The sequence below is a fragment of the Xenopus laevis genome, chromosome 2S (assembly GCF_017654675.1).
Source record: "Xenopus laevis strain J_2021 chromosome 2S, Xenopus_laevis_v10.1, whole genome shotgun sequence".
In the NCBI taxonomy this organism is placed as follows: Eukaryota; Metazoa; Chordata; class Amphibia; order Anura; family Pipidae; genus Xenopus; species Xenopus laevis.
The window spans coordinates 38,413,904-38,440,885 of record NC_054374.1 but is presented as its reverse complement, the minus strand read 5'-3'; the positions used below and the strand labels follow the sequence as shown (position 1 = coordinate 38,440,885).

The following is a 26,982-nucleotide window of genomic DNA, read 5'->3' as shown; positions in this document are numbered from 1 at the left end:
GAATGTTCTTAAAATACTGATCCTATCAGCAACTGTTCAAGTACAGAGGTGCTGGCCAGACACCATTTGTAACACTTTTTATTAAAGGAGTGGTTCACCTTTAACTTAACTTTTGACATTCCCATTCCAAGCAACTTTTCAATTGTTTTTTTGGGGTTTTTTTTTTTTTATAGTTTTTGAATTATTTGCCTTCTTCTTTTGACTCTTTCCAACATTCAAATGGAAAAAAATGGAAAAAATCAAATGCTCTATAAGGTTACAATTGCATTGGTATTTACTACTTTTATTACTCATCTTTCTATTCAGGTCCTCTCCTATTAATATTCCAGTCTCATATTCAAATCAATTCATGGTTGCTAGAATAATTTGAATCCTAGCAATGAGATTGCTGAAATTGCAAACTGGAGAGGTGCTGAATAAAAAGTTTGCAAACTGGAAAGCCGATGAATAAAAAGTTAAATAACTCAAACCCCACAAATAATAAAAAATGAAAACCAACTGCAATTTGTCTAAGAATATCACTCTCTACATCATATTAAAAGTTAAATCAAAGGGGAACAATCCCCTTAAATGAGAACTAAAGCTTAACTAAAGAAGTAGGCTAGAAATGTTGTGCATTATGTTTTATGCTTCTGTACCAACCCAAGGCAACCACAGCCTTTAGCAGCAAAGATCTGTGTCTCCAAAGATGCCCCAGTAGCTCTCCATCTTCATTTCTGCTGATTCTCTGTCACTTACTCAGTTTAGGGACCAACACACAATATACCGTATATACAGAATATAAATGTCACAATATAAGGCTGATTAGTAATTAATACATATAATTACTACATGGCAGCACAGAAACCAATACAATTAACATCAGAATTTATTATTCATCCTTGTAGCATCATCTTATATTACAGACCAACCTCATATTCTGCTTGATAATCCCTAAGCGTAGCTTATCAACAGCTGCTCAGAGCCCACTGAGCATGTGAATGTCGCAGACACTTTCCAAGATGGGTTTAGTTCTCCTTTAAACAAACTAAGGCTGAAAGTGACCATACTAGCTGGGGACTTTCCATGGCTCACTTGGTCACATATAAGTGCAAGCTACCCATAAACATGACAGATAGAGCCAGCTTACCAAAATCATCTGGCCCATACAGCCACATCGTAAAATAGGGTTTAGGAAACTGCACTACCTAATTAATTTTGGTTTTGCTACTTCTCTTAGGATCTGCTGTACTAGATACCATATAACAAATATATCAAAATAAAGAGGACCACATGAGTGAATATTAGGGATGCACCGAATTCGCTATTTTGTATTTGGCCAAATCCTTCGCGAAAGATTTGGCCGAACCGAATCTTAATCCTAATAGGAGTATGCAATTAGGGATGGGAAGGGGAAAACATTTTTTGCTTCCTTGTTTTGTGACAAAAAGTTACCCGATTTCCCTCCCTGCCCATAATTTGCATATGCAAATTAGGATTCAGATTCCGTTCAGCTGGCAACAAGGATTCTGCCAAATCCGAATCCTGCTGAAAAAGACCAGATCCCAAACCGAATCCTGGATTCGGCACATCCCTAGTGAATATAGATGGCTCCATCTGTACTGTATGAGTATAAAAGCATATGTGATGATGTCAGCTCACAAGCTGCTTTCCTTTCAGAAAACATATCAAACTGTAGGGTGAATAATGTCAGGAGCCAGAACTGTGATAAAAATGGCAATGGAAATTAGATTGCTGAATGCTTTTGAGAGCCCTTCTGAATTCTATTGAACTATATTAATGAAGCAGAGAGAACATTTTCTAGGAAGAAAAAGCTCACTGGCATATGACCTATAGTTAGCTATGCATTAGGCCCATTTGCCATGTTCCCTTTCATATTCACCCTATACAATAAACCACAATAGAATTGGAGCTTTTAGAAATTAGCTTCTACTTGTGGGAGAAATGGAAACTGCAGTTATGGAAACCTTATGCTACAATGAGGTACCACCCAATCAGTCAGTTGTGGGAGATACAACATGTTTAATGATACATTTCTTTTTTATTTTGCAGAATTTGAGAGCCAGAAAGTAATCACAGAAACTCTCATACACTGGGATAGAACTACCCTGTAGAAGCCAATGTAAAAATCTTGGTATTACAACAAATAATATGTGCAACTATATTCCACCACATGGACATCTGTAGGAACTGCAATTTTTAAAGCATTTTAAAGGTCTACAGCCAGTGTTCCCTCTAGGCATGAGCTTGTGCACATATTTTGAGGCCAGCACACACAACAAATTATGGTGCACATGAAGAATTTTGTGTGAAAACACAAGATTTTGTATTAAAAACTGGGCACACAAATTTAAAATGTGCACACAAAATAGTTTTTTGGGCAACATACCCAGGAAGAAATTAGAGGGGAATATTGTTTAACGCTGGCTGCTGACACTGGGCTATATATTGCCAAGAATTCTACAATGTATTTATATGTCATGGTATTTCCATGAAATTAATTGATCCACATATGTGAAGTATGTATTTTCTAGTTAAATACTCAATTATGTATATGTAGATAAGCAACATTTTCTATATACATGTGGCTGTGGGATAGCAGGCTAGTAGGGAGAGATGGTGCATCGGTCCATATATAGTAGCAGACGGATAATAGCCTCTTGGAAGGGACTGTGACTGTGGGATAGCGGGTATAGTAGGGAGAGATGGTGCCTAGAGTAGCAGTGGGGATAATAGCCTCTTGAAAGGGGCTGTGGGATAGCAGGTATAGTATGGAGAGATGGTGTCTATAGTCGCAGTGGGATAGCAGACTCTGGGAAGAGACTGTGACTGTGGGATAGCAGGTATAGTAGGGAGAGATGGTGCCTATAGTAGCAGTAGGGATAATAGACTCTGGGAAGGGACTATGACTGTGGGATAGCAGGTATAGTAGGGAGAGATGGTGCACATAATAGCAATGGGGATAATATTCTCTGGGAAGGGACTATGTCTGTGGGATAGCAGGTATAGTAGGAAGAGATGGTGTCTAAAGTAGCAATGGGTTTAATATTCTCTGGGAAGGGACTATGTCTGTGGGATAGCAGGTATAGTAGGGAAAGAAGGTGTCTATAGTAGCAGTGGGAATAATATCCTCTTGGAAGGGGCTGTGGGGAGAGTAGGGAGAGAAGATGAGTAGATGGTAGTATTTTGTGTTGGAATGGTGTCACTTCAGGAGCAAAGTGTTAATAAACTGCATTAGCATCTGATTCACTTGGTGCAAGTCACTTGTGACTATAATGTAACTTGGCTAAGGAAACCTTCAAATTACCACCATGTCCAGGTCAAAGGTAATTCCGGGGTTCCCTTGTGTCAATGTACTTGCACATAATTTATCAGAACAGGCTGAAGAAATGAACTGACACCATTTCATCTGGCACATTCAACTGTAAGTGTAATTCTCTTTTGTTGAGAAACTACGGAACGCAGTGACCACTCTGCTTATTGGAACCTTGAAGAAGTGGGGTAAGCCAGTCAGACGGAAATCCGTGGTGTCATGATCCGTACATCTGTTACTGTAACATACAGATGGCTGTGCTGGATCCAAATGCTATTGAAATGTCACCAGCAACAAACGCTAAGCGTGAACACGACTCCACTCTTAAATGCCACGGACGGCTCATTCACTCCACTGACTTTTAACCCCATAGGTATGAGCAGACGATGATCAAAGAGCAATTTTACCTTTTTCTCTCATTTGTTTCTCCTTTTGTTAATGCCAGAGCATAGACTCCATATCAAACACTCTCTCATGCAGATGCATTATACACTAGGGCAGTGATCCCCAACCAGTGGCTCGTGAGCAACATGCTGCTCCCCAACCCCTTGGATGTTGCTCTCAGTGGCCTCAAAGCAGGTGCTTATTTTTGAATTCCTGGTTTGTAGGCAAGTTTTAGTTGCATAAAAACCAGGTGTACTACCAAACAGAGTCTGGAGAGCTGATGTGTTGAAGTAGTTAATAAGTTTATTCAAGATGCATTAGCACTACATGTTTTGGACCACTAGGGTCCTTCTTCTGGTGCAGTTGCATCTTGAATAAACTTATTAACACATCAGCTCTCCAGTAAAATTTTGTTGTCTACATGATACTTCCTTTGTGGACTTGGCAAAACCAGACCACTGTTTGATTGAGCTACCAACGAGACACACGGTTTCTGGCATCAAATTATGTTTATTTTTGGCCAAACAGAGTTTCCTGTAGTCTGCCATGTCCAACTAGGGGCTACCAAATAGCCAATAACAGCCCTTATGTGGCACCCCAGAAGCTTTTCTAAAGGGCACCTGTTGGGTAAAAATGTTATTCCCAACCAAAGGTGCGGGCTAATAGAGCCCGCATTACGGTTGGGGATAACAGTAGTCGAGTTATCCCCAAACAGAATGCGGGCTCTATTAGCCCGCACCTTTGGTTGGGGATAACATTTTTACCCAACAGGTGCCCTTTAATACTGGTGTTGCTCCCAATCTCTTTTTACAATTGATTGTGGCTCACGGGTAAAAAAGGTTGGGGACCAAATAGTCATTAGTACCTATCCCTGAGAGGCATGGACCATAAAACAAAACATACGGTTATCTCTGATATTTGTAAGAATCCTATGAATGGAAGCCACAGTTCCTAGAAACCAATTCCATTGTCTAGCAGACGGGCTCATCTATCTGTTACACTATGGTGTGACCACAAAAAACCTGAGAATTTTTATAAACACACATCAACACATTATTGTTGCAAAAAGACAATGAGCACTGCCCTCAGTCAGCATGTATTCAATAAGGATGTGTAGTCTTCAGTCTGCCCATTCTAAAATATTGTCTTTACAGCTGCAGAACTACAACTCTCAGCATCCCCTGGTAGACTTGTGCTGTCACATAATGCTGGGAGTTGTGGTTTAAAAGCAGGCAGTTTGCAGAGAGTTAGGGTTAGCAGCTCGTCTGAGAGGCACTGGCACAAACTGTCATTTACAGCATGTGTGATATAGTGTATTTGTGTCCAAATGTGTGTGTAGATAGATGTGCATTTGTCTGTGTGTATCTATAGGCAATTGTGCAAATATAAATGTTTGTGTTGGGAATGTACCTCCTTCTTGACGTTCCACAGCAGCTTCTCCTTGGTGCTATCATCTGAGCAGCTCATGGTGCTGGGAGCACAGGGATAGTGCTAGGAAGGAAGCTGTTCCTTGCAGCCGTGTCTATGGAGGAACACGCTGGCCCAGGTGAGTGACTGTTGCTGCTGCTGCTCTTGATGCTGCTGCCGCTGCTTCTCCTGATGATGCTGTTGCTGTCATTCCAGCTAGAACTCGCTGTGACGTCACACCCCGGGCTGCCCCCCGAGTCCCCTCCCCCTAGACTCCGCCCCTCAGTGGGTTTAGTGTTATTGGTGACTGCGTCCCTGCAGTTCCCATAGTAACAGCTCCACGGGGGAGGTGGGAGCCAGATGTGAAGCAAAAAGCGTGTTGGCTGTAGCAATTGTGTCATGTTTAGGGATGAGAGGAAAACATAATGGTGCCTCCTGTATCTTTCAGTGTAATACACCCATAAATAAATGTACGCCGCGTATTAATCTCCAGTGTAGTAAAATAATAACAGCGCGCCCCAAAAACATCATTCCCTTGCTTTCTGTCATCCCGCCACTTTTTCCCCCTACAAAACAGCGTCCCGTCAGGCGCATACCTCCCAAATGCCTTTTTCGGAGGGTCAGTCCCTCTTTTGACAGCTCAACCACCCGCAGTCCCTCATTTGTACTGGAAAGTCCCTCTTTTCCCTGCACTGAACAGCCAGAAAAAAACCCCAAAGTTTCTCACTTAATTGGCTTTTAGCAGAGAGCCCAGAACAGCTAACAGGTGCAAATAAGATACTTGTAACAATTTTGAGACACGGTTTAGATAAGGAGAAATATTTTCAAACTTAACCTGCCAAATTTTGTAAAAGGAACATGGTAATAAGGGGGTGTGGCCACAGAAAGCGGCGTGCTCAAAACATTTCGCTGTTCTACGTGTGAAAAAACACCTTCCGAAATGTTGGGAGGTACGGGCAGCGTGTTAAGTTTCTGCAGACGGGAACTTTTATTTCTATATTTCTGCATTCGGCTCTTTCCACGTGACGTCACACTCAAATCTTGTGAGACGCGTGCCCTAGAAGTTCAGCTGCGTTGGGCTCCACGATTACTCGCACTCATATGTCTTCCCGTGCTGTCTCCTTGCTCAGGCTCCTCCTCCACAGCAGCTCACTGTTCAGTCTGCTGCCACCCCATTCTGTGTTTATGCCTCTGCCTTCAACAGTGTGAATGTTTTTTTGTTATCTTGTGTATAAGCATAATTGTAAATGCTCCCCCTGTCTATCATAAAATGCTGGGTTCTCTCGCTGTGTCTGTCATGAAATGCTGGGACCTGGGGTCTTTCGCTGTCTGTCATGAAATGCTGGGACCTGGGGTCTCTCACTGTGTCTGTCATGAAATGCTGGGGTTTTTCGCTGTGTCTATCATGAAATGCTGGGACCTGGGGTCTCTTTCTGTCTGTCATGAAATGCTGGGACCTGGGGTCTCTCACTGTGTCTGTCATGAAATGCTGGGGTTTTTCGCTGTGTCTATCATGAAATGCTGGGACCTGGGGTCTCTCACTGTGTCTGTCATGAAATGCTGGGGTTTTTCGCTGTGTCTATCATGAAATGCTGGGACCTGGGGTCTCTTTCTGTCTGTCATGAAATGCTGGGACCTGGGGTCTCTCGCTGTGTCTGTCATGAAATGCTGGGACCTGGGGTCTCTCACTGTGTCTGTCATGAAATGCGCGGACCTGGGGTCTCTCACTGTGTCTGTCATGAAATGCTGGGACCTGGGTTTTTTCGCTGTGTCTGTCATGAAATGCTGGGACCTGGGGTCTCTCGCTGTCTGTCATGAAATGCTGGGACCTGGGGGTCTCTCACTGTGTCTGTCATGAAATGCTGGGACTTGGGGTCTCTCACTGTGTCTGTCATGAAATGCTGGGACCTGGGGTCTCTTGCTGTGTCTGTCATGAAGGCTGGTTCCTGGGGTCTCTCGCTGTGTCAATCATGAAATACTGGGACCTAGGGTATCTCGCTTTGTCTCTGGGGACTCTCTTTGTCATGGAATGCTGGAGACTCTCGCTGTATCTGTCATGAAATGCTGGGGACACTCGCTGTGTCTATCATGAAATGCTGGGGTTTCTCGCTGTGTCTATCATAAAATGCTGTTTAGGTACTAGAAAAGAAGAACCGCTAAGAAAAAGGGAAATTACTCATAAAGGGGTTTCCCTGCTGGAAATATAGTTTTTGAAACACACTTTATTCAAAGTTTAAAACAGACACATGTTTGAAATAATACTGACATGTCAGTCACGAATAAGGTGAAAACGATCCACTTATTTACCTAAAAGTAGGTTGGATCTATATCCTATCTAATAGAGTACTTGAGTACTAATAAGGGGATCAGAAGTGATTCCCAAATCTCATGTGCAAAAATATAATAGAATCCAAGCCCACCATGTTTGCCCAAGTAAATCATATGGCATATTTAAGCAAATCATTTTTAAGCCAAATTAGCTACTTACTATACTGACCACTAGGCACTGCACAAACCCTGGGTCCTCACCTTATCAACACTGTACAAGTCTGCCCAATGCGCATTTCGCCCAGAGCTTCTTCAAGGGAGTGAACTCTAAGGTAAGTGGAAACCTTAAAGGAGAAGGAAAGTCGTTTAGCACTTGTGGGTGCCAAATGTTAGGCACCCCCCAAGAGAATGTATTTACTTACCTGAAATCCCGGGCTGGTGCTCCTATCAGCAGAAAACTGCACTGGCCCGGGGTTATTCCAGCGAGCACCACGGAGTGATCCTCTTCCGGCAGGGCCGGAACTAGGGGTAGGCAGAGTAGGCACGTGCCTAGGGCGCAAAGCTGGGGGGGCGCCAGGCACGTACCTGCTCTGTCGCCTACCCCATGTCCGGTCCTCTCATTCCCCGTCTTCTTGCACGCGATTGATGCTTCTGCGCATGTGTGCACGCTGATTAACTTGCGCATGCGCGCTGGCATCAACTTGCGCATGTGCACATTCAGCAGGCGCAGCGTCGGCCCAGGTTGCCTAGGGTGCCTGCGCAGTGTGGCCCGGCTCTGTCTTCCGGCTTCTTCTTTCTTCAAATTTCCCGGGGCAGGCACATGCGCAGTAGAGTGAAAAAGCCAACTTTTTAGTTAAAGTTCGGCTTTTCTCTCTAATGTGCAGCCGTGCGAAGCAAAAAGCTGGAAGAGGAGCACTCCGTGGTGCTCACTGGAATCAGTTTTTTGTTGATAGGAGCATCGTAAAAGGGTTTCAGGTAAGTAAATACATTCACTTGGGGGTGCCTAACATTTGGCAATGTAATATTCACCAGTGAATTATTTTACATTTTAGCAGCGCTAAACATTCTAAAAGAAATGCCATTTTAAACAATGCTTTTAATTACATTCCCCCATTGGCTAACTAAGATGATAATCACAGCAAGCTTTCAGAACATTGCAGTTCCTTCTTCAAAGCTGATTACAATAAAGCTATGTTGGCACTGACATATATACAGCATTTTGTTTACAAAAAAACTGTGAGGGACAAAAGGAGAAACAACACATAAGCATAATTTGTATTACAAGCAGGGACAGATTTACAGAGAGATGGGTTATGCAAAGTAGTCCAGACTAGGTACAAATTAGACCTAAGGTGTGAAGGAGATAACAGATTCCTGTAGTAGTTTGGTGTCTCCACAGAAAAAATTAATGTATCTGTTTCTAGTCTTCGTAATTTGCCATAAATCCATGGCCTAAAAAAACTCACTTACTTTCTATTCATTCCTATGGGATTTTTAGAATCGTATTTATCAATGAAGTTCACCATTTGATAAATAGGAGTTCTATCTCACATTTTGATAAATTTGCCCCTAAGTGTTTATGGTTAATCTTATGGAAAGTTCATCTTGCTGCAAGAAACTGTCCTCAAACCCAAAGTAACCCTAAGGATAGGACTCCACAAACGATTTTGTCGCGATCCGATGCACTGCGACAAAAATAAGGTAAGAGATAGAATTGTCGCATGGTGTCACAGCACTGATACAACGCGGCACGACGGATGCAGAAGCTGCATCGTTCATGGAGTCCTACCCTAAAGCCTTTGCAAAATTGGCAGATTTCCCTACTTTCCATGCACCAGCTGGTGTGAAATGTCCTCGAGTGCAGCAGGACCTCTGATGAAAGTGATTTTTTTTTAATGATGAGAGCTTAGCACAGTTTTGATCTACTTCATCAGAAGGCACTGCTTGAACAGAAAACAGCAGCAAGCATTTGTAACAAAATTGCAACACACATAAAACATACACAGGAAGCTCAAGCATCTGCTGCCATTTACACTATTGACCAACGGGCAGTGTGGTCATATCATTTCTATACTGTTACTCTGACATTGGTCAGTATCTGGTACTCATGCCTTCACCCAATAATAAAATAGATCACACTCTGTATAAAGGTTAAACATTTTTTACACATTTATTGATTTATAACACTTAGGGGCCGATTCACTAAGGGTCGAATATCGAGGGTTAATTAATCCTCAATATTCGACTAGGAACTAAAATCCTTTGACTTCGAATATCGAAGTGGAAGGATTTAGCGCAGATAGTTCGATCGAACGATCGAAGGATAATTCCTTTCGATCGAACGATTAAATCCTTCGAATCGAACGATTCGAAGGATTTGAATCCAACGATCGAAGGAATATCCTTCGATCAAAAAAAGTTAGCCAAGCCTATGGGGACCTCCCCCATAGGCTAACATTGACTTCGGTAGCTTTTAGATGGCGAACTAGGGGGTCGAAGTTTTTTTTAAAGAGACAGTACTTCGACTATCGAATGGTCGAATAGTCGAACGATTTTTACTTTGAATCCTTCGATAGTCGTAGTCGAAGGTCGAAGTAGCCCATTCGATGGTTGAAGTAGCCCAAAAAAAACCTTCGAAATTCGAAGTTTTTTAACTTCGAATCCTTCACTCGAAGTTAGTAAATCGGCCCCATAAAGTACTTTACCAATAAATCATGTACAAATGGTGTCTCGCTTGGTTAGTAGCTGAGACACTCAGTGCTGCTTGCCAGGAATGGTAGCAGGATTTGAGCCGTATGTAAGAAAATAAAGGTGTTTTTATTATTTCGGGGAGTGCTGCAAATTCTTTGGAAGCTGGATTTTTTTCTTGATGTGGGCTATTCACAGTAACACCAAAATGGAAAGTGTTTTAAAGGAATGAAATATAATGTACTATTGCCTTGCTCTGGTAAAATTGGTGTGTTTATGTCAGAAACACAACACAATAGTTTATATAAACAAGCTGCTGTGTAGCCATGGGGGCAGCCATTAAATCACAGGATACACAATAGATAACAGATACATTCTGAAGCACCCAGTCATATACTACAGCTTATATGTTATATGCTGTGTATCCTGTGCCTTTTCTCCTTTTTGAGCTTTGAATGGCAGCCCCCATGGCTACACAGCAGCTTGTTTATAGAAACTATTGTAAAGACACAAACACATCAGTTTTACCAGTGCAGCACAACATATCATTTTCTGCACTTGTTTCCCCCTCTCCAATCAACTCTTTAATCAAAGTACGCTGTTCTTCTGCACAATGTCTGAAACTAACCATTTTACATTACTATAATCGGCATGCACCACCATGGGCGTCTGCAGAAAGTTTCCTGGGGTTGGGGGCAAGGAAGAAAACATATTACACAAATTACTTGTACCCATATTTTGGTTTCCACACAAACATAACAACAGCTTTTTTTTAATAAATATATAAAGTAGTAACTGTTGCACATGTATAGTATTGTCATTCTGTTAGTGACACAAACTCCTTATTTGCCAGGACAGCACTTGGTATTTTCTACTTTCTTAGCACAATTACTAGCCAGTGGTTTGTAGAATGTTATTCCCTCTAGTTCTAGTAACAACTGGATACATACAGTGAAGCCTCCATTTTACATACCCTCATTTTAATTTTTTCCATATATTATACCAGGAAGAGGTTGTGAACAACAAAATGTCACTAGCATAGAAGCTATGTTAATACATTCAGTCTATTTCAGTCTATAGAAAGCTGCTTTGTTCCCAGAGTGGCAGAAGAGTTAAAAGATGAGTCATCCAAAAAGAAAGAATGAGGTGGGTACAGGACAGGAGCAGGAGAGGGGGATGAGGTGCACAAATATATATTATAATATTTTTATCTACACAAATATATAGAAAGAGGCAGAGAGTTATTAGAGATGGAGAGGTGAGTGTAGAGGTAAGTATAAGAGGAGAGTGAATAGAGTGAGGCAGAGAGTTATAAGAGACAGGGAAGTGAGTGTGGAGGTAACTCACAGAATGAGAAGGGAAAGGGTAAAAGAAGACAGTGAATAGAGTGATACAATGGAGCAGCAAGACAAGGAACTGTAGGGGTTAATGTGCTTTGTGGAGAGAATATTTGTAGGCAAAACTCACAGCCAACCTGTCCCTATAAGACTGAATAATGAATGTAGTTACACAGCTATACACAGGTTCATTATAGTCTCTATAATTCACACACACAGTTTGTCAGACCTTCTTACACACAGTGGCCCTTACACACATTAACACTAACAGTTCATTTTACACACAGACATAGATACACACATACACACACACACACACAGGAACACCGGAATGGTGCCTGCTCGTCATTTTAAAGTGTTTGCTTGTAGCTCCCCTTTGCTGAGGGTTTAGGGCACGAGCAAACGGACCCATTATGGAAAGCGGTAAGCTCATACTTCTACTTAAAATGGCCATGCTTTTTATGATTCTCATTGTTTTGTAAGACCAACCCCAAAAAGTTTATACAAATAGTATATAAATTTAAAAAAAAAAATATGGATAGGAGTTCACTGTTTGGACCATTGGATTTTCAGGCAGCTGGGGGGAGGGGGGTGTAGACTTTTCATGGCAAAACCAGCAGCAGCAGCAATGCGTATGGGCATAACAGAGGAGCCAGCGATGTGTTAACTCGTCTTGCTGTTCTTTGTATTGGTCATGTGACCAGCACACCCTAATTCCCGTCTAACAACTGCTGTGTGAAAGCACAAAACTGTTTGCTGTGAGGACTTGGTTTACATACAGCTCCCCTGCTTTCATACTCTTATATTATTACTTCCCAGAAATCCCCACCCGTCCCGTGTCACTGCTTCCTTGTAATGTTTTCAGTTTGAACCGGTGAGCTATGATTGGTTCTCACAGCAACTTCCTGGTTTGTGCTGCTCCCCCCACCTGTCACATGACTGTATCATTGCTGGGAACTTGAGTCAGTGACAGTGCTGAGCCGGCTGCAGTGAGAGGACCAAAGCACCCACAATTAACAAGCTGATAGGGTGTCATTTCTCACTGACTACAGCTCTGCAGGACGACTCATCATAGGTGCTCTGTGACTGGCTGAACCCTGGTGCACCTTACTAAGGGCAAACACTCTAAGGGCACCATGACTTTTGCTTGGCTATCTGTACTGCTGGGAAGTGTGGTGTGGCTCCCTGGGGCCAGAAGCTTGCAAAATGGGCTAGCACTGACACCTCCTATGGGATGGCTCCACTGGGAGAGGTTTCTGTGTGAAACCAATTGTGAGAGGAACCCCAAGAACTGTATAAGGTGAGAGCCATTAGGGCAGAAAGTCCAAGAGACTCCATTGTTGGCTGCATCAGTAGTGCAGATAGAGGGGCAACATAGCCTGTGCAAGGGGAAATTAAATCCTATGCTGTTTGATAAACGCCAGGTACTTGCTGTTTTCTTAAACTGCTGCATGCCCCAAACGTACATGGGTAACATTGATAATTTGGTACAGCCCCCATACCCCACTGCACCCATTAGGCACTTGAAAGCCCGTATATCAGTTGCAGATGGAAGAGACTAGTAGGTTTTATGGATAAATATTCAATAAATCAACCAAAAACACAATTTTTTTTAAAGCCCATTCCTACTATATTTAAAAGAGTATAATGCACTGGGACATTCTTGGTCTTTACACAATACGTCCCCTTTAAAGGAGAATTCAACCCTAAAGTTAAAAAAAACCCTACCCCCCTACCCTACATAGACCCCCTCTTCCTCCTCTCCCCAGCCTTACCCTGGGCAAATGCCCCTAAACTTTTACTTACCCCTCGGTGCAGATTCAGGCATCGGAGTTCACGGGCGCCATCTTCTTCTCTTTGAAAGACCGGCGTGGCGACACATGCTTATTTGGAGCAATTTTCTGTTTCGCGACAACTGAGCATGCGCCAAAACTCACGAAAATTGCCGAATCGCCGGTCTCATTCCGAAGATTACCGAAGCAGCTGAAGATGGCGCCTGTGAACGCCGATGGCTGAATCTGCACTGAGGGGTAAGTAAAACGTTAGGGCCATTTGCTGGAGGGAGGGGGGTCTATGTAGGGTAGGGTTTTTTAACTTTAGGGTTGTATTTTCCTTTAAAAGTCAAGTAAAATGTAAAACATAGCTTCCTAAAACTTGACTTTCTTGTTTTTCGTTTGTCTCTCGTCAAATTGAACCCAACTCTCTTCCTCCAGTGAGCGTCTTTTCATGGACATGGCTGACCAGATGGTTTCTGAAGGCTGGCTGGATGCAGGGTACCGATACTTGTGTATTGATGACTGCTGGTTGGATCGAGAAAGAGATGAAAACAACAGGCTACAAGCTGACCCTGTGCGGTTCCCAGGGGGTATTAAGAAGCTAGCTGACTATGTATGTGACCTCGCTATTGGCACACACAATCTACTACTTTTGATGACACTTTAAACAAAGTTCTCTAGGCAGCATTCCTGCTCCAGAAAGTGATATTCACTAGGTGTTCCAATGTGTTATGCACCCCCCAATACATATAATTGCTAACCTTAGACCACGGGCCAGAGCTCATGTCCACTGAAAAGTAAGGTTAGTGTTTATATTTACTGGGGTGGGGGCTAACATATTGGCACCCCCTAGTGAATGACATTTTACTTGTCCTTTATATAAAGATAATAATATACAAAGAGCTAATGTCATATAACTGATGAATAGTTAACATGATATATTTAAACATGATTGTTTACAGGAAAGATTGGTATAAAGACATCAGTCTGAAACATCATCCTTTCCCTCTTTTGTTCTACTATTATTGTTAGACTGGTTAAACACAGACATATATTATCTTTTGTTGAGTCAGATAAAATAATGTTCTCGAACCTGCCTAATTCAATAAGTGATATCTGTGGGGCAAGGGCATCTGTTCTGATCCTCCATTGGACACATACACAAAAAAATGCTTGTACCTAACGACAACATTTGTTTTTGTAAGGCCGTCTTTAGTCATTCCGAATAATGAAAGAAGGAAGTAGGCATATTCAGAGGGGGAGGTTAAGGTTTAACAATGCAGGGACCGTGTGCACAATGCTCAGAAGGAAGGATCACCTAAATATTAACACTTGTTGAACATTAAACTTCAACTTTTAGACAGCAGTTGATCTTAATCTTCCTTCCCAATCACTCTCCAGGGTTTGGTCATAGCAAATAGATTGTTGTTTAAAGCAATACTGACACGTTGCTATAAAAATCATAGAAACGTGTCAGTATGAAGTATGTGCTGCACCCAGAATGTTTTACTTCAGCCATCCCCCAGCCCGTCTCACCTTTGCGCAGCCGACCACTCACACTACTAACGGATCTTCTGTGTTGCTTCCATGACTGGGTTGGGGGGCGGAGCGATTCTTCCATAGGCTGAAGCAGGGTCAGACTATCCGTCCCCCTACTGTGCCACAACTGCATGGGTCGGCGTATGCGTGAACTGCTGCGCTGCAACAATTTTTTTTTTCCAAATCCCAATATCGGGAGAGGGGTTCTGGCCCGTAATTAGCCTATGAAAGGATCGCACCACTCCCACCCCAGTGTCACTGAAACTGCACAGAAGATCTTTCAACAGTGTCGGAGGGTCGGGTCAGTGCAGGTGCGCAGGTGGGGGGCGGTTTTGAGGGAAAATATTCCGGGTGCAGCACATACTTGATTTTTATACGAAAGTATCCGTATCGCTTTAAATGCCAGCTGAATAACAATATCCCAAAAAAGTTTAATACACAAAGTTTAAATTACACAAAGCTATGCTAAATAAAGACAAGTCTTAAATATCACTGTCCATTATGCTAAAATTCATATTGATTTCAATTTTTCCATTAAAAATAACCACATCGGAATTGCCAGGGTTTTGAATCTGTATATAGAAATAATGTGTTTAGCATGCGTTTCTTTAACACATACAAAACATTTGTGATTACTTTGTGTGTAGGTTCATTCCCGTGGATTACTTCTGGGTATTTATCAAGATGTGGGAACTAAAACCTGTGAAGGCTTTCCAGGAAGCCAAGGTTATTATGACCTGGATGCACAGACCTTCGCTGAATGGGAGGTGGATCTGCTGAAATTTGACGGTTGCAACTATGGGACTCTGGACCAACTGGAGGATGGTGAGTTCAGCGTAAAAATAAAACTGGATAAAAGAGAAGAATGTACAAAATAAAAATAAGTTTTCAATATAGTTAGTTAACCAAAAATGTCCTCTATAAAGACTGGAGTGTATGGATAACTAACGTAATAGCCAGAACAGAACTTACACCCAGAGACGTAACTAGAGGGGGGCGGGCCCTGGCGCGGGACGTGCAGCCGGGCCCCGCCCCCTCCATACGGCCGGAAATGGCCGCATTTACGGCCGGAAACGGACCCCCTGCTCCCCCGGTAGTTACGCCACTGCTTCCACCTTTGCATCTCTCTAACCAGTCAGTAAGTCAGAGACTTGAAGGGGGCACATGGGACATAATTGTTCAGTTAGTTTGCTTTTGATCCTGACCAGCATGCTCAGTAACTAGCTAAACAGTTCAGTATGGCCTCCCTGCTGATTACTTGCTATGGATTTTCTGACACAATATAAACTTGTGTAAACTTTTAAGGCAATGTAATAATGTGCTACAGGTGTAATAACTCATGTTCACTGGAACCAGCATTCCTTCTAATTTCTTCCTGGCTGTGTGTGCAATAATATATCTTGTGCACGCAATTTTAAAATTGTATGTGCAAAGAAGTAAGTGGGTTCTGCACTTTTCCATGGGGTGAATTATATGGACTACAAACCAAAACCCCGTCTGATCTATTTCCACGATATTTTGGCCCTTATACTATAACATAACCCTACTCATCTACACAGCCTACATGTTTAAGTAGTGCATACTTTGGCGGCACAGTATTAATGATACTTATTTCCATAGAAAAAATATATGTATTTAAAAAACTGTGCAGCCATTGGTTATTTTATAAAAAGCTGTGTTGGGGACAACAGTGCAGTTTCAGTGGCTCTCTATCACTGAGTCTATTCATTTACATGTATAGGAACATTTACTATTGGAATAACTGTAGGCTTCTGTGTCTGCTCTCTACAGGTAAATGCTAATTCACTTTCTTGCTTGCATATGCTTGTCTTCTTCCTGCTGGTCTGCCTTTCCTCTTTGCTGCAAATGGTAAATACAAATGCAGTTTCTTAGTTTGTGTCTGTTTGTTTCCTTCCCATTGCTCCCTTTCTTCTCTCTACGGATTGTATATGTTTGTGTTTATATTGTTGGTCTAAAGTTATTGGTAGATTTAGTCATATGGCAAGTTCACCAAACTAGCCAAGTTTTGGTTCAAAGCTGATCCAGTTGTTTTGTACTCAAACCAATGACAATATCATGTAGCAGACCTGTTAGGTCCTATTAGAAGAGGATTGTATCCACCTTCCAGTACAATCTGTTCCCTACAGGATTTACCAGTCTTAATGATCGGTAACTGCCCTGATCAGTGATCCTTTTGAAAGGCCGTGGTTTTTACCCCATAAACTACTACAAAGATAACAAACAGTGTTGGTCCCTTAGCATTTGTATGAATTGTCTAATTGAAGACCTGCAGTTATCCCTCCCTATGTTGTAACTAATACAAGTTACATTTCAAACAGCTGAGTCTTCACCTTATGTTGACTCTGCAATACTGTTTTTCTAGGATAAACTCAGTGCTGTTATATGATTATTTGTAACGTGTTCTCCTTTACAGATACTCTACTTTCTCTGTCTTCTCTTTCTTGACAGCCTTCATCTCAGTTTCACTTTTATCTTGCTCTAACTCTGTTCCCTAACTTATTCTTCTACCCAAACCCTACGGCCATATTACTTGCTCCCTCCTAAAAAAAATGTATTAACTATACAATAATCTTTTCTCATATTCTCTGAAAAGAATACCTAGCCTTATTGTCCATGTGTTGCTACATCCCATGTCTCCTGTTACTAGGCCTGCTTGTGCTACCACATTTCTTAGTATTCTTACTGAACATAAACACTTTCACACTCACACTTTTTCTTGCACAGATTGCTTTCAATACATAACAGCTTTCATTTCTTGCTGCTAGGCTTACTGGACATATACACTTCCATACCCCACTCTTCTGTTACTAGAAGCCCCTCCTAAAATTGTTGTGATTGTTTTGTGAACAGTAGTTTGTTATTCAGGGTCTGTCTGTGCTCTGCTAATATTCTCTAATATCTTAATAGATACATTATCTACATTAAATTATATAAATGATCTACCTTGCAAGGACCCAACATGGAATAACTTCAAACTACCTGTTTAGCTCAAGAGATAACAGAAACCATAGGTTTTTAGGATCAAAAGAATAGACAATGTTTAGAGCAAGACTTATTCATTAAACTTGTGTTGAACAAGGGGTTGCTAAGGTAATACAGTCATGGATGTATGGTAGGGTTATGATGCCCATGACTGAGAAACCATCTCAATACCATCACTATTAAAGTAGACATAGATTATAACCATATTTGGTGCTGGTGTTACTTTGGGCTAAAAAATAATATTATCTTTAAAAAAAAAAAAAAGACCACTTTATTAGAGCTCACTATAGATATGCTACAGTTCTTGTTTGGGTTGAGGGGTGTCCTAACAGTCCCTGCCAGTAACACAGTAGGAGGGGGATAGCCAATCACAGCCCTGCAGTCACACAAGCAAAGACAGGCTTCAGTTCCCTACCAGTGCAGTGAGCTGAGTGCTACTGGTTCCCCTGCACAGCCTGGGAAAGGAGGCAGCAGGAAGTGGAACAGATGGGCAGGCCTAGTAGGGGATTTCCAGAAATTTTCAATAATTCAGCCTAAAACACTATTTTTACGCACATTCCTTTTATATTTAAACAAATATAATTCTTGTTTTAACAAAATTTTTTTGTATTTCTTTTCTGCCTGCAGGATATCGCCAAATGTCTGTGGCTTTGAATCGCACTGGGAGAAAGATAGTGTTTTCATGTGAATGGCCTTTGTACGAACGGGGTATAAAGAAGGTGAGAACTAATCTCAGACAGGGGCGTAACTGCATAGGAAGCAGACCCTGCAGCTGCTGGGGGGCCCAGGAGGCCCTACCTCATGTACAAGTTCAATAAATATTGGTAGAACAAGTCAACCTCTAGACATTTTGGGCACCGGAAAAATAATTTGCTGTGGGGCCCAGTAATATCTAGTTAACCACTGATCTCAGGCACTGTAAACTTGGCATACATTAGTGCAAATAGAAAAGATTGCAAATCATTGCTTTGCGTCTTCCGTTCTACACAGTAAGATAAGCTTAACCACATTTTTAAATTTGGCTAGAGATGGTTACAAGTAGAGAAGATCCCAAAACAGATCAACCAAATGAAATTATTTAGTGCGAACTGTACAGTGATATTATTATTATTTTAAATTTCTTTAATGAAGATCAATTACACTGAAGTGGCCGAATACTGCAATTCTTGGAGGAATTTTGGTGACATCTCAGACTCCTGGGGGAGTGTAAAGGCTGTGATGACCTTAAGCTCTGCTGTGCAGGAGGAACTTGTTCCTGTGGCTGGTCCTGGTTCATGGAATGACCCAGACATGGTAAGCAATAAATAGTGACAAATTATATACCATAAGATCTCAATTTTCCTGAATTTTTCACCATATTTCATTCCTCTTTCTCTTTGTTTTAGCTGGTGATTGGTAATTTTGGCTTGAGCTGGAACCAGCAAGTCACACAGATGGCTCTCTGGGCCATTATGGCTGCCCCTCTCATGATGTCCAATGATCTGAGAGATATTTCTGCTGAGTCCAAAGCTCTTCTCCAGGATAAACATGTGATCTCCATTAACCAAGATCCTCTTGGAGCACAAGGATACAGAGTTTTCAAGGTAGTGAATGGATTGACAAATAATGTATCATGGGACTGAATTTTCAACCATATTTTTTTATCTGTAACCTGGTTTTATTTTGGTATGTGTCTCTGCATCGTTGTGATTGCATGATTATGTATATCTATAATAGTAGCAACAGCTCTGACACCTAATTGGTTATTCCTGCAGGGGGTAAGCAAATAGAGGCTAAATGTGTTAATTCCGATGAAGACTATAGGTAGAAATTGAACTTGTCAGTTATAAAGGTTATAGAGGCCCTGACACCTGTTATTTTTTTTTTGCTACAAGCTAACTAGATGACCAGCTGAGCTCATTGTTGTTTCCAGATACCTGTACCATAATGATAGCAGCATAAAAAATATTACAATAGATATGAAGACTTAAAAGCTAGAGCCCTTATGACTATCCCAATAGCATCATTCAGTAGCTTGATACAAGTATAGGATCCATTATTTGGAAACCTTTTATCCTGAAAGCTCTGAATTACAGGATGGCCATCTCCATAAGGGTATATTTATCAAAGAGTGAAGCTAGAGATCACCACAGTCCTCTAGAGTGAAATTCTGCCACTCTCCATTCATTTCTATGGGTTTTTTAAAAGAGTATTTATCAATGGGTAAAAGTGAAAGTTCATCCTTTGATAAATACGCCTTTCAAAATCCCATAGAAATGAATGGAGAGTGGCGGAATTTCACTCTAGCAGACTGTGGCAATCTTTAACTTCACTCTTTGATAAATTTAACCATACTAATCAAATAATTCAAATTTTTTAAATTATTTCTTTTTCCTCTGAAATAATCCAACAGAACCTTGTACTTGATCCCAGCTAAAATATAAGTAATCCTTATTGAAGTCATAACAATCCTATCGGGTTAAAATCGTGTTTTAGTAGATTTAGATGCAAATGTATCAAGGGTCGAATATCGAGGGTTAATTAACCCTCGATATTCGACTGGGGAATTAAAATCCTTCGACTTCGAATATCGAAGTCGAAGGATTTTGCGTTAATAGTTCGATCGAACGATTGAAGGAATAATCGTTCGATTGAACGATTAAATCCTTCGAATCGAACGATTCGAAGGATTTTAATCCATCGATCGAAGGATTATCCTTCGACCAAAAAAAGTTAGCCAAGCCTATGGGGACCTTCCCCATAGGCTAACATTGACTTCGGTAGCTTTTAGGTGGCGAACTAGGGGGTCGAAGTTTTTTCTTAAAGAGACAGTACTTCGACTATCGAATGGTCGAATAGTCGAATGATTTTTAGTTCGAATCATTTGAGTCGAAGTTCGAAGTAGCCCATTTGATGGTCGAAGTAGCCAAAAAAACATTTTGAAATTCGAAGTTTTTTGTTCTTCTATTCCTTCAGTCGAACTTAATGAATGGGCCCCCTAAGGTATAGAGATCCAAATTATGGAAAAAAAACCTTATGTGGGAAACCCCAGGTCTCGAGCATTCTGGATAGCAGGTCTAATATATGTATATGGGAACCTGTAGGTTTCATGTAAAGTCTGTGCTTTGTAGCACTAGTCAGAGAAAGGATAATGCCTTAGGACAATCAAAATATCAGCGCCTACACAAATGTTTATTAACAATACTGTATTTACTTCTCTGTAATCATCAGGGTGAAATTATGCTTGGGAACAAGATGAAACTTCCAACATTTAAGAATTTCCTTAGTCTAATGCCACATAGGGCTGAAACTTGGCCTACTGAAAAATGCAGGCCAAGTTGAAGCCCATATGCTTGCCTTTACTTTGCCTGCATTTGGATTCTGGCTCCGAAATCTGCTTGTGCCTGTACCTGGGCCAATGCAATGGATCTGGGTGCAGGCAAGGTAAGGGGCTGCTTCCAACATAGGGGCTAAATGTCAGCCTGTGGTTTTCAGCAGGCAAGTTTCAGCTCTCTATGGCATTAGCCTAAACCGAGACTGCTAGTCATTTCTAATAACTGTTGTCTCTCTTTAAACCTCTTTAGGCTGATAATTTTGAAGTGTGGGAGAAGCCTCTCATCAAAGGATCTCTGGCTGTTTCTGTGACCAATTTCTATGAGATAGGCAGCCCTAGAAATTTCCTGTTGTCCCTGTCTTTGCTGTGGAAAAAAAGAGTTTGCCGGAACAGTTGCTTTATTACTCGCCTTCTGCCTTCCTACCATAAGTATGGGCATCTGAATGACAATTCCCTGCTGTCACTGTGGATAAATCCCTCAGGAACCATATTGCTTAGGATGGACTGAGATGAAGGTTATATTTTTGAGGCCTTAACACTGTCATTGCAAGATAGCGATAAAAGAAACCAGTGTTTTAACACTTAAAAAGTTGTTTCCAAATAATGGCACCAATTTCATGGCATGGGGATACAATATTAGTTGATAAGACAGCTGAGCCAAAAAACTTCCAAATCAAGTGATAACTAAAATCCAAATTTTGTTTTTTATTTTACTGTGGCTCCATTGGAGATGGGTATGGGACCTGTTATCCAGAATGGGGTTTTCTGGGGTTTTCTGGATAACAGATCTTTCCGTAATTTGGATTTTCATACCTTAAGTCTACTAGAAAATCATGTAACCATTAAATAAACCCAATAAGCAGGTTTTGCTTCCATTATATCTATCTATATATATATATATATATATATATATATATATATATATATATATATATATATATATATATATATATATATCCAATGGAGTCTCATCTAGATATGTAAAACGTCATTTATTAGATCACTTTAAAATGCCAAACATTGCATATACATGAATGTTGACAGTTCTTTTCTCAGACATGACTAAATATAGAATATTTGGGCAGACTGTGGTCACGTGGCCATGTTCTTGTGTCAGGATCCACAACAGGGGAAATGTAAATGGGTGGGTGGGGGGGCAGCTTTAGAAAAGACACAATTGCAGCTCAAAAGGTTGTGGTTTTATTTGTTATATAATATGTGTATGTATATGTAGGCATTTTAAAGTGATCTTATATACCAACACCAACGAATAAGGTTGCACATCATATATATATATATATATATATATATATATATATATATATATATATATATATATATATATATATATATATATATATATATATATATATATATGTATATATGTATATATATATATATATATATCTCTTACTTACCATTAGTCCCACGTTCTTGACAGCACAAATTTTCTCTGACCAAGATTTTAGCATTCCATAGGGTAAGACCAAATGCAGCAAAACATATATAGCCCTAGGGGGTTTCAAACGTGGTGGTGAACTTCAGCCTGACATCCATTTACCCCAAAAAAACACACCTACCCATTTAACCAATCAGTTTGCTCCACATCATAGATTTACAGGGCTACACAGCAGCACATTATGGGAAATGATAAAACATTTACCTGGGGTTTGTATCCTGAGCTTCAATATGTTACTGAAATCTGCCCCTGAAATCAATAGCAGGAGGAGTTAACAAAAAGTAGTCATTGACTTCCCAGATGTTTTTGTGATGTGGAAACTTAAATTAACAGGAAATGGGGGGCTGTTTAAAAAAAAAAAAGTTAATATTTTCATGGATTTGAGGATTGATAATTAAAAATGATGTTTTCCTATAGATTTATTTTTCCTTTAGGTTCTGCCGTCTTTGTAGCAGAAGGAACCTTAAAATGGTCCCTCCTCTTATTCCCAAAATTATAATGAAAACACAAAGAGCTGTTTAAATATACAACGAATGAATAAGAGGAAGCAAGATGTATTTCACTAAAAGAATCCTGTAGATAAACCCATATCTTTCTGATGTTCCCAAGCATCATATCCAGAGGTGGAAAGGGGTTGTTCACTTTAAATGAAGCTTTCTAAGCAACTTCTTACTTGGTCTTCATGAATAAATGATTTGGGAAATATCTGCATTTTTCTGCTTTCTGTTTATAGTTAATTGTACTATTCATTTTTAAGACTAACTGCAAAATGCTTTATAATACTACTTAATAGATTGTAACAAAAGTTCATTATAAGGAGAAATACCTTTTTTAAGCTGCCTAGAAAAATATATGAAGGGGAGAAAAAACAAAACAAAAGCTGAAATTGGCCTTCCTAAAAAACTGCCCCCAATCTATACTGCGATTATAGAACATTTATGGAACTGGAGGCCTCACAAATCTCTGCCCAGCTTTTTGTACTCTAGCCCATGACCTGACCAACATACAGTTCCTATCTTTAAGACGGGACCTTTAATAGAGTGCTTAGATGTGAAAATGATTTTTTCTTTTATTAGAACCAGAACTATGGGCCCCAGACCTACGGTACATAAAGGTATGACTGGCTCAAGTGAAAATAATGTTCCAATATCAGAAGCAGGAAATAAGCAAAGGAAATACTGAACTCGGGAAACAGCTATGATGACAAGAATTTTATTGCAATTTGTAGAAACTGCATAAACAAATTAGAACTGGATGACTTGACCCTAAAAAAGAGGGGGTAAAAAAGTAGCATTAGTATGACATTGATAAACTGAAAGACAACCTTTACTAGATCCAGCCAGCTAAAAGTCAAACTACATACTGGTTGTTTCTCACATATTCCAAACACTATAGTTTAGACTGGAGCTACTGTTTTATTATTACAAAGAAAAGGGAAATCATTTTAAAAAATTTGGACAAAATGGAGTAGTCTATGGGAGACGACCTTTCTGTAATTCTGAGTTTTCTGGTTAACGGATACAATACCTGTACTTTGTAATAAAGGCAAGAGTTTCTATATTCTCCCTGACAGGTGATAGGGTCCTTAGATTGTAAGCTCTCTTGGGGACATTAACAGTAAACAATCTCTGTAAGGTGATGCCTTAATGTGTGACACTATATTATATAAAAACCATGGTGTGTAATGTGTGGGCAGCACAGTGAATTACCCATGGAATTATTTTGATGTGCCTGCATATGAACCTATGGTTTACATAGTGGCAAACACAAGATAATCCTAAAACATAATTAATATGAGCAAAGCACCATATGGTAAACATACTATACCTTAGAAAACCTTACTTACCTTCTTACTCCCCTTGTCTGGTATAGAAGCTGACATGAGAAGAAATCATTCCAGTATCTGGATTGGCTTTAGGGCAATGACAGATGGGGCGTTTGGTTGCTCTCAATTAATTTCAGCTACATCGGTTTTATGAGCGGCCAATCATGTGATATTTTTTTTCCTTTTATGATGTAGTAGGAAACTACTAGACAGTGATGTTGTAATTCATGGATTATATTCGGATTGTGCCAAGGCTTTTGATACAGTTCCACTGAGCAGCTTGATGGATAAACTTAAACCTGGAAACCTTGTTTACTAGAGAAGGATCTTTAAATGCTTGTGATCCCTGCGGCCTCTGTAGTTACTCCTCTGTATATGGGATTTGGGGGTGTCAACCCTAAAGGACATACTGGAGGTGGATGAAAGGGTGAAATCAATAAATTAGTAATTCAACCCTGAATATTTTTATATCTTGTTTTGCTGAAGGCATGAGGGTATATCGACCATCAAATTCTCAGCTAACAGAGCTCCAGTTTATTTCAGTGCATAAGTTATAAATCCCACAAAAAATTCCCAAAGTAGCCCAATTCACATATTTCTTAATGACTTTTTTTTGGCAAAACAGCAATATATACTGTATATTCCAGCAGCAATCATGGCTGGTTTCATGCACTTGTTATCCGCCCCATGACGTCAATGTAAAAGCCAGATCTTGCTGTTGTTGCAGGAGTCCACACACTGAAAACAATTGGCAACTGAATTTAAAATAGTGACCATTTTATATAGGTAATTATACCTACAAATAAACTACATTTATAAACTAAATTTGATTGAACAGCTGCCTCCATGGCTACATATCAGATTATTTACATGAACTATAGAGTTTTTTTCTGCAAACATGCAATTTATACATTTATTTCTATATATATTTTCTACTACGACTGCTACTATAATGACTACGTCTGGCAGTCAGTTGAACTGGCACATGATATACATGTGAGCAGTAACGCCACGTCAAGGCTTCAACCACGTTACTGTCCATTCACACACCTATTGCAGCAAATGGCTCACCCCATGACTTGCTGCAATAGTTCCCTAACTGGCCAGATACCGGCTGATATAAGCCGTCATGGGACCCCTCCTCCTCAGATCAGACTGTGAGGTATAAGGAACAAAAGTTCCCCAATGAATAATCTACAATAACACACACTTCCGCACACCCACATGCTCTCACTCATTCACTCACTATTTTCTCTGTCCCTGTGGCAAATCCCATGGTCAGTGAGACTGGAATTCCACTCCCCACTGCTTTACTAACTATATAATTCCCCTAGTACTTCCCTATTCAGTAAGAATTTGATGGACCCTATCAATGAATTAAGGACACCGTTACACAGTAATTGAGGGTGAGCGTGTCCATCAGGTTTATTATAGATGATCCAGAGGAAGGCAAAAAACCCCATCTTTAGCCATCTCCAATTTGCTTCAGATGGGGGGAAAATTCCTTCCTGACTCCAAAACGGCAATCGGACCAGTCCCTGGATCAACTTTCCACTGACTATTAATACCAGCAGCCTTTATTATCTAAAAGGCCTGGTTATGGGGGATGAGGATTATTATGGGCCTATTTATCTTGACTAATATATGATTCATGGTGGGGAGGGGAAGGAGGGAGTTGTGGCTAGGCAGCTTTTAGGAACATACAGCTCTGCCTAGTCTATTCTTATTCCTTTGATCCTAAACCCTGAGCCTCCCTTAACTCTATTCAAATCACATTCATACCACTGATGGGCCTAATTTTATGTTTTAAAAGGGGCCTACAAGCTGCAGCTCCATCTGCTGCATTATTACTCCCTCCTACTGAGTTCACGAGGCACAAGCCTCATAGAGATTTTCTACATTTTAATAATGGTCAAAATTAAACTTGCAGCCAATCAGAAGGTTCTCTATGTTCATCTTCTATATTGGTGCAATGGGGATCCCTATTTGCAGTCACACACCATTTCATACCATTCACACAAGAGAAAATAGAACCACACGAAAGGGTTAAAATTGTAAAGAAAAGAATGACAGAGGAGGAAAGATAAGAAAGAATCTTAACATTAATATCCCCATATAACTTCCCATCTATACATCCCCCCTTATCCAATCCCAAAAATCAAAACCAATTATCCGCATATAACTTAGAATTAACTTGTTGGAACTTGGAACATATATTTAGGTTGAAAAAGAAGGTTACAAAAACACGTGAGAGATGAAAATGGTAAAGCAAAGAAATGGAGAGAAGGAACGAACTCTAATATTCTTATTCCTATTATATATTAGTGTGAAAAAGAAAGCTAGAGAAAGAAAAATATATGAAAAAGAAATAAACATAACATTCTTATTCCCATACTTACCTTTTGTAATTTACCCTATATAAAGAACTTGAAAATATACTGAACGTTGATGTTGTACAGTGCACTGTATGTTCAGTTTTGATGTTTTCTTTTAAAGGAAGTTCATCAAAAATCCAATTGGAAAATCCAGCTTGCAGCTCTTTTTTCTTGTGATGTTTGTCTTCTTCTTCCAATGATCCCGTGTGGTGGTGTTGTTGTTGCTAAAGAGCCAAACACTTGCAGTAGACAGAAGATCTGATGTTCACCAATGAAATTAGCCATGGATGTTACGT

General features: G+C 40.4%; 2 protein-coding genes across 3 annotated transcripts in view; one reads left to right on the top strand and one right to left on the bottom strand.

Annotated features, from left to right (window-relative positions):
- Nucleotides 1-5,313, bottom strand: part of LOC108709348 (small G protein signaling modulator 2) — a 169,976-nt gene extending 164,663 nt beyond the window's left edge. Inside the window, exon 1 of one of the 2 annotated variants that reach the window (XM_018249111.2) lies at nucleotides 5,108-5,313. In XM_018249111.2, the coding sequence (XP_018104600.1) occupies nucleotides 5,108-5,164 (57 nt within the window). In that variant the 5' untranslated portion in view covers nucleotides 5,165-5,313. The remainder of the gene's footprint in view (nucleotides 1-5,107) is intronic. The other variant, XM_018249110.2, reaches the window with a different exon arrangement.
- Nucleotides 5,314-12,345: 7,032 nt separating this feature from the next.
- gla.S (galactosidase alpha S homeolog) lies at nucleotides 12,346-21,616 on the top strand. Its single transcript, NM_001096218.1, has 7 exons — nucleotides 12,346-12,697; nucleotides 13,611-13,785; nucleotides 15,359-15,536; nucleotides 18,342-18,433; nucleotides 18,846-19,007; nucleotides 19,100-19,297; nucleotides 21,278-21,616. Exons 1-7 carry the CDS (start codon nucleotides 12,534-12,536, stop codon nucleotides 21,533-21,535), a joined length of 1,227 nt encoding a protein of 408 aa, NP_001089687.1. The 5' UTR covers nucleotides 12,346-12,533; the 3' UTR covers nucleotides 21,536-21,616.
- The last annotated feature ends 5,366 nt before the right edge of the window (nucleotides 21,617-26,982 follow it).

Excerpts from the sequence above, each read along its gene's own strand:
- gla.S (NM_001096218.1), top strand. The coding sequence starts at position 12,534 with ATGACTTTTGCTTGGCTATCTGTACTGCTGGGAAGTGTGGTGTGGCTC. Across the intron at positions 12,698-13,610 it reads AACCCCAAGAACTGTATAAG|TGAGCGTCTTTTCATGGACA; the intron begins GTGAGAGCCATT and ends CTCTTCCTCCAG. Across the intron at positions 18,434-18,845 it reads ACGAACGGGGTATAAAGAAG|ATCAATTACACTGAAGTGGC; the intron begins GTGAGAACTAAT and ends TCTTTAATGAAG.